The following is a 12,383-nucleotide window of genomic DNA, read 5'->3' as shown; positions in this document are numbered from 1 at the left end:
TTTATCCTTGCTGTATTTTATCTTTATCCCCATTTGTGGAAAGATAGGGTAAATTTCAAAATCATCATTCTCTGTCAGCTTAAACTTTCCCATTCACTCTTTTTTTGTATGATATTGGTCCTTTTCATTCTATGGAAAGTTTAGGAAACATTTTTAGAAAAGAATACTCAGAAAGTTTCACTACCCATCTTTGCTAAATTTTTATTTGGTGATTATAAATTAAATAATTTATCTTTCTTCTCTTTTTTGTCTATATTTTTCAAGTATTCTAAAATGAGCTACTCAAGAGACCGAGTCAGGAGGATCACAAATTTGAGGCCAAACTCGGCAATTTAGTAAGACACTGTCTCAAAAAATAAAAAGGGCTGGAGATGCAGCTTAGTGGTAGAATGTTGCCAGATTCAATCCCCAGTACTAGGAAGAAAAAAAGGGGGGGGGGGAAGTGGTCTGGGGATTTAGTTCAGTGGAAGGAGCACTTGCTTAGAGCATGCATGAGGAAACCTTTGATCCAATCCCTGGTGGCACTAAATAAATAAATAAATTTTTGAAATAAACACACAGGAAAAAAAAGATTTAGCAAATAAGAAGTAGACTCATCAAAGCTATAGTTAGGTCCAAAACTTTTATGGTGCTCTACACTCTTTTCATTTCAGACCCCATATATAGTTTATAGAGAAGAACTGAATTATAATAGATGTAATAAAGGAAATTATAGGAGCCTGTGCTAGAAACAAAGATATCAGTTTCTATCATAAATCCTCTTTTAAATTTGTAAAAGTATTTTTAATATTATACTTTATTTAAGTAATTTAATATTATAGATTATTTCTTTTCTGAAAGATATAATATTTACTTATAATTTTAGGAAATTGAGAAACTACATATTTAAGTATACCAAAGTATTTTTGATAGGCTGTATGTATCATAAGTTCCTTGAAAGTTTTATACACTGCTTTTTCTCATATAAGAAAAACATCTTATTGGAAGATTTTTCCAATATTTAAGTGTCTAAGCATTCTGATATGATCATTAAAGACTAATTAACGATCACCAGATTCAGGTTTGTGATGGTTAGCACGAATCCAGTTTAAGTATAATATACTTGGCACCTATATAATTACAAATGTTTGAGCTATACTTAATAGAAAATCCAACCTTCATATGAATTAATTTTTATATTCAACATCTCAACTTACCCTATAGATTTTCCTCATTAACCTAAATATTCTGTATGTGTTTTATATTGTTATTCACTGTGTTTTCTATTTTATATATATATATATATACACACACACACACACACACACACACACACAAGTATATACCACCTCCCAAAGTCGGTGTGACAAATATATTGTTGTTGTCATTTAATCTCAGAACTGCTGACAAGAAGAATGTAACTTGGAAGATTCTTCCAAAGAAACCCTGTAAACATCTGATGAATACACTGAATAATTTGCACCAGCAGCTGGCAAAATGTAAGTGAATAACAATTAAAGGATATAATTTAATCTGGAAAAGGGAGTTGCTCTGCCTTATTCACAAAAGGATAATACTTATTTTATCTAAAGGAAAGTGTCTTTACAGTATTTAAGGCAAACAAGCACTGATGCAAAATTTGTTAGAAGCTGAATTGGAGATTTGTAAAGTTTAAATTTTATATCTACCAGATTTTCTTAGAAACATCAAAATTCAAAAGGATATTAATGTGACTGTTTTCTTTAATTTTACCATTACTGAAATAACATGAAAAGATGGGTTTTAACTTATATATTTTCTTTATACTATGTATTTTGTTTATACTTAGAATAGAAAGTTAATTTTGAAAATCCAAAATAAATAGTTTGAACTACATTTGAAAATGTTGATGATTTCAGAGGGATGAGTGCTGTCATATGTTTTCATCTTCAAGTGGCTCTTAATGCTGTGCTTACTTCAAATAGTTTGAAGACAGAAGTTTGCCAAAAACATGAATTCATCAAAATGAAAATCAATGAGAATATGAAATACTTCGGGGTAAAAAAGCTTGTGTAAGAATATATTTTGAAGAGCTGGGCACCTTGACACATGCCTATAATCCCATTGGAGGAAGCAAGAGGGTCACAAATTCAAAGCCAGCATCAGCAACTTAGCAAGGCCCAAAAACTTAGCAAGACCCTGTCTCAAAAAAGTTTGGGTTAAGGCACCTCTGGGTTCAATCCCTGATACACCTCTCCCCCCCAAAATTATTATTATTGTTATTTATATTTATGTTTTAGCTGTTTGGACACAATACCTTTATTTATTTATTTTTATGTGGTGCTGAGGATTGAACCCAGGGCCTGGCACTTGCTAGGCTAGCACTCTACCGCTGAGCCACAATCCTAGCCCCATCCCTCCCAAAATTATATGTATATAATCTTGAGAGTTCAGAATTAGATTATCTGATTAGAAGAGTTAAACTTTCTATTCTTTATCCAATCTTGGTACTATAACCATAACCCATTCAGAGTCCATAATTTAATACTTACTTTGTGAAATGTAGTCGATAGTGACAGTAATTTTTTTCTCATTTATTTATTATTGAAATAAACCTAGGAAATGGCCTACACTCTTGAAAGATTTAAGGTGCTTATAGTATAGTTGAAAAAAGTATTTACAAAGCAATTTTGATAAGATAATTCCACAGTAGCTCAAAAGTATTTGGAATATGAAAACAATGACATCAAATACAACAAGATTTTATCTTATGGAACAAAATAAAAAGAGTTGACTAACTAATTGCTCTCTAAAAGTACTTGAACTTCTTTTGAAAAGCTAAGTTGAGTATGGTGACACATGCCTGTGATCCCAGCAGCTCAGAAGGCTGAGGTAGGAGGATCTCCAGTGCAAAGCCAGCTTCAGCAACTTGATGAGGCCCTAAGCAGCTCAGCAGGATCCTGTGGCCTGGAGGTTAAGTGCTCCTCCAACCCTGGGTTCAATCCCCAGTACTTAAAAAAAAAAAAAAAAAGAATAAGAACTACATAAAATTTTCTAAGAGGATTAATTATTCCTTGTGTTTAAAAAGATGTTTAAATTTTGAAGCCATCACATACAATTTTTTTTCTTGACCCTTTGAGAATAGAAACCCATCACATCTGAATAGAATGTATTACCTACCAACAGGTACATCCTTTTGTCGCCTCAACATAAAATCAGGAAATTAATATTGAGTATTACTACCATCCTAATCCTCAGATCACATTCAAGTTTTGCCAGTATTTTCATAATTTTATCTATGGCAGAAGGATCCAGTTCCAAATCAGGTGTTGTATTTAGTTTTAAGTATCTTCTGTTTCCTTTTCTTTAAAACAATTTTTCAGACTGGGCTTGGTAATGCATGCCTGTAATCCAAGAGACTCAGGAGGCTGAGGCAAGAGGTTTCAAGTTTTAAGCCAATCTGGGCAATTTAGTGAGACCCTGCCTCAAAATAAAAAATCAAAAGGACTGAAGATGCAGCTCAGTGATAGTATCCCTGGTTCAATTCTCAGTGCTGCAAAAAATAAAAATGAATAAATAAAATCTAAAATAATAAAACAATTCTTCAGAGCTGGGGTGGAGCTAGTGATAGAGCACTTATCTACCACGTGGGAGGTCCTGGATTCCATCCCCAGTACCAAAGAAACAAACAAATTAAAACAGTTTTTCAGTTTCTTCTTCGTTTTCTTGATACTTTTAAAAATATACTTACCATTGTAGAATGATCTATGATGTGTGTTTGTCTGAGAGTCCTTTTGATAGATGCAGGTCATACATATTTGGCGCCTTCCTCTCATTGTGTTTATCAGGTTGTGCACTACTTCAGTTTGTCCCATTATTGATGAAGGTACTCCCTTCAATACTTGATTATGGTGATGTCTACCAGGCTTCTCTACTGTGAAGTTATTACTTTACTACCTGTTGTCATAGCATTCAACCAGATAGGGGAAAGAAAGAGTTGGGTTCTTTTTTTATATTTTAATTCCACATATATTGAAAACAAAAAGAAAGGTGGGAAGGGCTATTACACTTAACCCTGTGTCCAGTTAATTTGGTTGGTATGATCTGTGTGTATGTGTGTAGATAAAATATACTCAACAGAGCCTAAAAAATAAGACAAGCTTTCTTAAGGTTTATATATTATGAAGTTGTATAAATAAATAGTTGAAGTAACGTGAGCCCTTTTGAAAACACAGTATACCATTATGAGCACTGGTTTTGATAGTTTGGCAAAAGCACTAACTTTGTTTGTTCACAGTGCAGCAGAGACCAAGAGAAGATGGACTAATGGACTTAACAATGAATGACTATGATTTTAATTCTGGAAAGAGGTTGCATATGATAGATTTGGAAATCCAAGAGGCATTTTTGTTTTTTATGGCCTCTATTTTAAAAGGTTATAGAGTATATTTAAGGCCAATAACACAAGCCCCATCTGAGACAGCAACAGATGCAACCTCTCTTTTTGCCCTGCAAGGTGAGTGATTGCATAGTCTTATAGCTTTAACATTATTGAGCCTAGCCTTGAGATAATTCAGTTGCTTTCTGAATTAATAGTCTGTGTTTATCAAGATACATACCTGTTTTTGAGGAATATGTGAATACCAGCTCTGGTGATCCAGATCTGAAGGACTAGTTCTTTGGTTGGCATGTTTACTATAACCCAAGGTATATAGAAGTAACTATCTGAAAAGTACAGAATCTCCTAAGTATATAGAACTTCACTCTGTGTGTCATCAGATATTGGTGTTTTCAGGGCAGCCAGGTAGTGTTGGAAAAGCAGAGGCACTACTGGGATGGTTACTCCAGGCTTGTGTGCTCTCATTTGCTTTATTTCGGCTCTCATTACAAACATTACTTTCTGTCTGTGCCACAAAGTAAAAAAAGGTTGGAAATCCCCAGGGTGCAGTTGGTGTCACAGTACATATTTCCTTCCTTTTGTAGTATGTAATATTTGAAAGAGAAATTCATTTAATATGTAATATATTGAATGCCTCCAAATGCTGGCTATGTATTAGTATGCAAAAGAGACATGACTGTTACTTATCTCACAGAGCTTATAGTCAAGAAGATAAGCAATTAGAAATTAATATGAGTGAAGAACTTTAATTTATAATTTTAAATTACAGAGGCCCTTTGAAGTATTGTTTGAGCCCTGATCACAAAGATAAGTAGAAATTTGCCAGGCAAAGGGAAGTTGAGAGTGTTTTAGGAAGAGAGACTAGTTTATGCAAAGTCCTTGAGGCTGGAAAGAACTTTAGTTCATATCTAAGTGTAGTATAATAGCACAATGAGGACATGGAAGATAAAATCAGGAAATAAACATTTACTCTGTTTTCAAAATGTAAGAGAAACATAAATGAATATCAGAAGGATTGTTACTGCTTCTTTGAAAAAGCCACACCTTTTTTATTATAAATATAGAGCAATCTATTTTTATTTTTTTAAAATTGGTTTTATTTTTAAATAAAATAATTCTGACAGAGGAATGCATTACAATTCTTATTACACATATAGAGCACAATTTTTCATATTTTTGTAAATAAAGTATGTTCACACCAATTCATGTCTTTATACATGTCCTTTGGTGTTTTGTTTTGTTTTGTTTTGCATTATAATTCTTATTACACATATATACCACAATTTTTCATATCTCTGTATATTAAAATATGTTGACACCCAATTCGTGTCTTCATACATGTACTTTGGATAATTATGTCCATCACATTCCACCATCCTTGCTAATCCCATGCCCTCTCCCTTTCCCTCCCACCCCTCTGCCCCATCTAGAATTCATTCCTTCCATGTTCCCCCTCCCAACCCCACTATGAGTCATCCTCCTTATATCAGAGAAAATATTTGGCATTTGTTTTTTTGGGATTGGCTAACTTCACTTAGCATTATCTTCTCCAATGCCATTCATTTACCTGCAAATGCCATGATTTTATTCTCTTTTATTGCTGAGTAAAATTCCATTGTGTATACATGCCACATTTTTTTTTTTTTTATCTATTCGTCCACTGAAGGGCATCTAGTTCGGGGAAAAGCCACACATATAGATAGAAAGATAGATACACAGAGAGAGAGAGCACACGCACAAGCAGCGGGCGCACAAGAGCATACAGGTATATATACCATGCAAAGCATTGGGACCAAAAATAGAAATTTTAAAAATACTTTCAGATTTACTAGTTTATGGATCATCTTCAAAAGATGGGGGCAATGGAGATAATTTTGGATGGGAATTTGAGATACCTAGGTTTATATTTCTTTTGTATTGGTTTTTCTATTGCTTACTTATTTGTTGGGTCATTTTTTTTTATCAGAGATCTTAGTTTCTCTTTTGATTAAATAGTGGGGAAGATTGGGGTTATCAGTGACATGTTTGATCAGGTTTCTGCCCACTCAAAATTCCTATGAATCTAGGGGCTGGGGTTGTGGCTCAGTGGTAGAGCGCTCGCCTCCCATGTGAGAGACCCTGGGTTCGATCCTCAGCACCATATAAAAATAAATCAACAAAATAAAGATATTGTGTCCATGTATAACTAAAAAAATATTTTAAAAAATTCCTATGAATCTATAAATGATGTATATTCTCACATTATATATTTATGTTGAACAGCTTTCTTAAGAAGCCGGGACCGATCACATCAAAAGTTCTATAACATGATGACCAAAACACAAATGTTTATTCGCTTCATTGAAGAATGTTCTTTTGTCAGTGATAAAGATGCAAGCTTGGCATTTTTTGATGATTGTGTAGATAAAGTAAGTGTACATGTGTCCAATTTATTTTGTGTGACTACTATAAATGTTATGAATTATAGTTTCTATTTATAGCTTTTAACAAAAATCTAAATTAATTCAGTTTCATAATTGACTATAGACACTATAGAGTGTACCTCTTAAAAGCATTCTCTATGATTTTACTAAATCACGAGTTTCATTTTAACAATCAGGTTTTTTTCCCTATCTGTGCACTTATAGACTGGGTTTTTCTGAACTGTGAACCTCCAACTGGAACATTCTTAATTTTCACCTCTTTTTGTTTGAGGTGAATTTCAAATGTTTAGTGTAGGTGAACTACAACTATTTACCTGTCCATGCTGGAGAGAGGGGAGAGGGAAGATCAGTATCTCAGAAAGGGGTATCTAACCCTGTATGTGGTGAGAAAGGAGGAGTAGCTTACTGTGGGTATCAGAGCCCAACCTGAAAAATCAGAGGCCAGGCAGAATAAAGATTGTATATGCCAGGCAATGGGCAGACTGCTGCAGGGTGTCAGAACTTCCAACAATTTAAACAAGACGGGAAGAGTGGGGATAACATGGGGTGGGCACAGAAAATGAGACGACAGAGTTTGATTTGAATGAGGGAGGTGCCAGCTTGGTGGGGATGGGATTTGGTGTATAGGGGAGTATCAAAGCCAAATTAGGGTGAAAGAAGTCATCTGCATGGTAGAGGAGGGGCAGTGAAGATTGGAGTATGTTCCACATGAAAGGGACTGATCAAACAAGTAAATATTTTAAAATTTCTCACTGTTGAGGAAGTAATTTACAAATACAGAAGTAGAGAAAACTAGAATGAACCTTGAAGTGCTAGAATGGAATTAGAGGTTTAGTGTGGTATCTTTGGTTTTCAATAATAAATGTAAAAATAATGATAAATATTGATATAAGCAAATGTGTCTATATGTATTGGTAAGTATTCTCTAGCTCTGTACATTGAATGGACCTGGATGCAGTCACACCCCAATTGCAATTTATACCTGAGGCATAGAGTTTGCATCAGTTATAAATACTGTTCTCTACCAAAAGGAATCAGGACTCTTTGGGGAAATGTTGGTCTGAAGTTTAAAGCAAGGAGGGTACAAAATGAACCCTACAGTATATTATATTAGAAAATAATGAGTTGTTTCAAGAATGATAGAGACATGATAAAACAAACCCAAACACAGAAGCCAATTTGAAGGGATTTCCACTGACAAATTTGGGACAATTTGAGCACCAGATGTTAGTAGCATATTAGCCTGTTGAATAAAATAGGAAACCGTGAGTCTATATAGTTATGGGTTGATCAGTTAATTGAAAGTCTGATGAGAAGAAGGGTCTTATACAGTTTCAAGGTTCTTTCTCACAGAATACATAAATAATGACAAATGGAGAAAGAGTAACCATACAGTAGAAAAACTTGGCTGACACCACTTTAATAATCAAGTGATCAATGTGAGCATCATCAGATCAGTAATGAGGTAAATCAACATAATGTGCCCCTGATTTTTGGCAATGAGAATGCATTATCAATTCTATAATATTCCTCCCAAAGATGTATGACCTCTTTAATCTTAAGGAAATATCAGACAAACACAAATTGAGACATTCTACAGATACATATTCTGTAATAGGTTAAGATTAAAGAAATAAAGGAAAAATTGAGAATTTGTTCTAGAGGGAAATGAAGAGACTTTACAGCCCAATACATGTAATACATTGCTCAGAACTGTAACACTTAGAACAATCAGCAAAACTTGAATATTGTTCAAGGATTAGGTAGTAATAATATGTAATATGTTAGTGTTAATTTCCAGTCATACTTATGTAGGAAGATATCCTTTTTTTGTTGAAGTATATATTAAAGTATTCAGGAGTGATGAGTAACTCTCAGAGATTAAGAAAAAAAGTCATTTGCACTATACTAAAAACTTTTCTATTAATTTGTGATTATGCATAATGCATATAGTGTTTGTGATTTTATGCTGTTTGTGATGATAGAGAAAATGAAGAAAACAAAACTTTATTGTATCTCAGCAATTTATTGTAAATTATCTCAACAATTACAAATGTAAGGCTGTTTAAAGAAACCCATAACTTTTAAATTTAAGTGACTATGAAAGAAAATCAGTGATTCTGGGGGGCATAATAGCTAAAATATTACTTATCTCTCAATATTCAAAAATCAGCTCAATGCTGAATTTGACATGAAAATATCCTTTAAATAAACACCATATGTCTTATAAAAATGAGAATTGAGAAGTGATTCTCTACATTGACAATCAAAGTACTTAAATACCAACTATTATATTAGTAACTTCAGTCATTTACTTTTTTCTATGTTATTTTATTATCGTTTTTAAAAATGTGAGGAGCTGGGCACAGTCGCGCATGCCTATAATCCCAGTGGCTGGGGAGGCTGAGGCAGAAGGATTGAAATTTCAAAGCCAGCCTCAGTGATTTAGCAAGACCCTAAGCAACTTATCAAGACCCTGTCTCTAAATATAAAAAAGGGCTGGGGATGTGGCTTATGGTTAAGGACTCCTGGGTTCAGTCCCTGATACATACACACACACACACACACACACACGTTGTAAGGAGAGATTATTGTAACTGCCTATCTCGTGGTATTCAGAGTAGTGTTGTATAAACTAAGAAGTAGAAAATATTACAGCTGTCTTTATTTTGGGGTTTTATCCAAGTTCATAGATTAATTCATTTGGTTTTATTATCATGACTTAGAAATGTTATTTTTAAATGACTGATGAATAGCAGGAACAGGTTCATAAGCATTTACCTTTTCCTACAATTTAGAACACTTGAGCAATAGTTGATATAAAAAATAATGTTTCTGATACTGATAGAGAGTTAATGAGCTAAAGATGACAGAAATATCAACTCTAGTCCTTAAAATATTTTGGAATAGGAAAAAATAGATATATGCCATTATCTGTTTAGAACCTAATTTATTTTCCTCTAGAAACACTGATATAAATGATGAACCTATAATTCAGATGATACCGGGGTGCAGTGTTGTGTGTTATAAGTATGTATTAATTTTTCTGTGTATGGAATGAAATTCTAAATCACTTTTTAGGACACGTAAAAATCAAATTTGTTGAGTTATGAAATACAAACATTAAATGTACCTTAAAGTATATATTTTGATGAGTTTTGACAAATATATCCACATAACCATGACTTCAAAATATAGAACATTTTCGTCACCCCACAAAAGGTTTTGTTTTGAGGAAAGATTTGTTTTCTTTTTTGTAATTATCTCTTTACAAATGGACTTTTGGATCCCTGCTTTTTCTAAGTTAAGCTCTACCTGTTTACTTTGAGAAGGAGATCATGTCCTACCTCCTTGACATTTGCCATTACAGCAGTGAATCAATAACATTTTTTAAATATTTTAATCAAAATTTTATGTTTGCCTTATGTGGTGCTTATAAAATTAAATACTGGCAATAAATGGGAAGGTAAGTCTTTTAAAATAATTTCTCTTAATCCTGGTTTATAGTATGAATAACTGTGTTTTTTGCATAAAAAATGTTTCTGGATTAGCCTTATATACTTTAAACATTTTTCTCATATGGTTCTAGGTTTCTACTGGTCATACATATATATTCATGGAACTTCCATTATGAACGATGGTATTTTTATAACAGTTGTTCCCTGTGCCAAGCTAACTGAATCATAAGGAACCAAATTAGTCATCAGAGTTTAGCATGCTGTAACCAATAAACTTATTAATCTACATGGGAATACTGAGTTAGTTGTAGAAATCCAATTAAGAGCTTAGAAGAAAGAAATATTATATTATTTTTGAACTATTAATGCATCTTGTTCATAAATTTGTATTTCACCTAAACTCATATTGTAGTGTCACATACTTTTTTGAAATATTAATATGGTAAGATGCACAAAACTTATAATTTTGCTAGATACCTAGGGTATCATTTCCTAAGTAGCATAGCTTAGTACTGATAATTAATACATTAAGTGGTCTAGGATTTTCTGTAGGTAAAATGATTTTCTGTATCATTTATTTGATGGGAGTCAATGCAGGAGATGATTGAAGCAGTTCCTTTAAAAATATAAATTCTGAAAAATCTCAAAAAATAAAATTATATTAAATGTATAAACATTGGTTCTAGGCAAACTATTTTCCTAAAATACAATTTACCTGGTCAGAGTCTTAATCCAACAAAAGATCATTTATGTATACTGGATTAACATTGTACTTAAGGATTTTAATGAGTAATCAGAAAATCAAACTGAGAACACACTAAAACATTGTCACTTGCATTTGCTTTATTATACTTCCAGAGAATTTTATTAGAAAAAGAAAGTTATCACAAGATTTAAAATATAAACTTCAGATGTAGTTAGAACAGAGATTGGTTATATTCCTAAGTATTGTTAAGCAGAACTCCCGGAAATATAAGTAACTGTACAATGAATACATTGAGAACTGCCTTTTATATTTTAATACCATAATAAGTATAGCAAGCACAAAATATTGGTGCTTACTTTTAACCTGCAAGTGTTTTTTGATGATCAGTCACGCTTTAAGAATGCTCACGTATGAGGAACTGGTGATATAGCTCAGTGGGGGAGCACTTGCCTAGCATGTGCAAGGCTCTGGGCTCAACCACTAGCACTAGAGGGGATTAAAAAAAGAATCATTTATGTGGAGGTTATCCCTTAGTTGAATGACTGTGAGCTCATTTTTTAAGTGAACAAATCCTCTTACATCTGGCAGTTTAGCAATGGAAAATATTAAATATGCATTAACTGCCTAAGCCCATCTGTGATTAAGATTGAAGAGAAATTAGATATTTTACTCTTTTGATCTTAACATATTCAAACAGAAAATATTTGACAGACTTTTAAAATCTGAAGTGAATAATGCTTAACAGAAATAAGAAAAAGAGTATATGAGAATTATTTGAGTTTCATTTATGACTAATTTAAGAACCATGTGTTCTTGTTCTTCACATGATTATATTTTAAATCCTTACAATCTGTTCCTGTAAAATGGTGCTTAATTAAGGGCAGTTTTGTGTAACAAATAGTCTTGTTAGAGTTTTTCTTGGTTTTTCAAGCATCCCTTTGCAATGTTTTCTGAGCATATTAATATCTTGTGTAAAAATATAAAGAGAAAATGAAAATTATTCTAATTTTATCCTGAAGTGGGTGTTGTATTTCTCTTTTTTTCCTCAATAGAGACAGATGTCACTGTGCTTTTCAAAAGACAGAAATGTCCAACTGATAAATATAGGATTTATGGCATGGCTGTTTTTATAATGCTGGACTGGGATTTATTGGTACACAAGTAAAGGAAAATATTCTTTACCAAGTTATTTAATCTATAGTGCAAAATTTTAAATTTTAATAGACTAAAATACTGATAAATAGAACAGTTATCCCAGGCTTTTGCCATGAGAGCTAAATGGCTAGATAGGGGGAAACAGGCACAGATCTGGAAAGGGAGAAACTGTTAAATAACTTAATTAATTAATTAAAACACCTGGTGCTCATCGACAAGCAGTCCTCTTATAATATCCCACCATGGAGACGGGCATAGTTTCTAGCATTCTTTCCAGCCTCGTT

At 33.0% G+C, this 12,383-nt stretch overlaps 1 protein-coding gene and 1 non-coding gene across 2 annotated transcripts in view; both read left to right on the top strand.

Moving 5' to 3' along the window:
- The window catches only part of Dennd4a (DENN domain containing 4A), a 105,246-nt gene that overhangs the window by 53,409 nt on the left and 39,454 nt on the right, over positions 1-12,383 (top strand). The window contains exons 11-13 of the mRNA XM_026384803.2: positions 1,378-1,478; positions 4,256-4,474; positions 6,620-6,765. Of these exons, the coding sequence (XP_026240588.2) occupies positions 1,378-1,478; positions 4,256-4,474; positions 6,620-6,765 (466 nt within the window). The remainder of the gene's footprint in view (positions 1-1,377; positions 1,479-4,255; positions 4,475-6,619; positions 6,766-12,383) is intronic.
- On the top strand, positions 6,428-6,500 carry Trnag-ccc (transfer RNA glycine (anticodon CCC)). Its single transcript has one exon. It is a non-coding gene; the product is annotated as a tRNA-Gly (tRNA).

The sequence above is a fragment of the Urocitellus parryii genome, chromosome 6, assembly GCF_045843805.1.
Source record: "Urocitellus parryii isolate mUroPar1 chromosome 6, mUroPar1.hap1, whole genome shotgun sequence".
Taxonomy (NCBI): Eukaryota; Metazoa; Chordata; class Mammalia; order Rodentia; family Sciuridae; genus Urocitellus; species Urocitellus parryii.
This window is presented reverse-complemented; position numbering and strand designations above follow the sequence as displayed.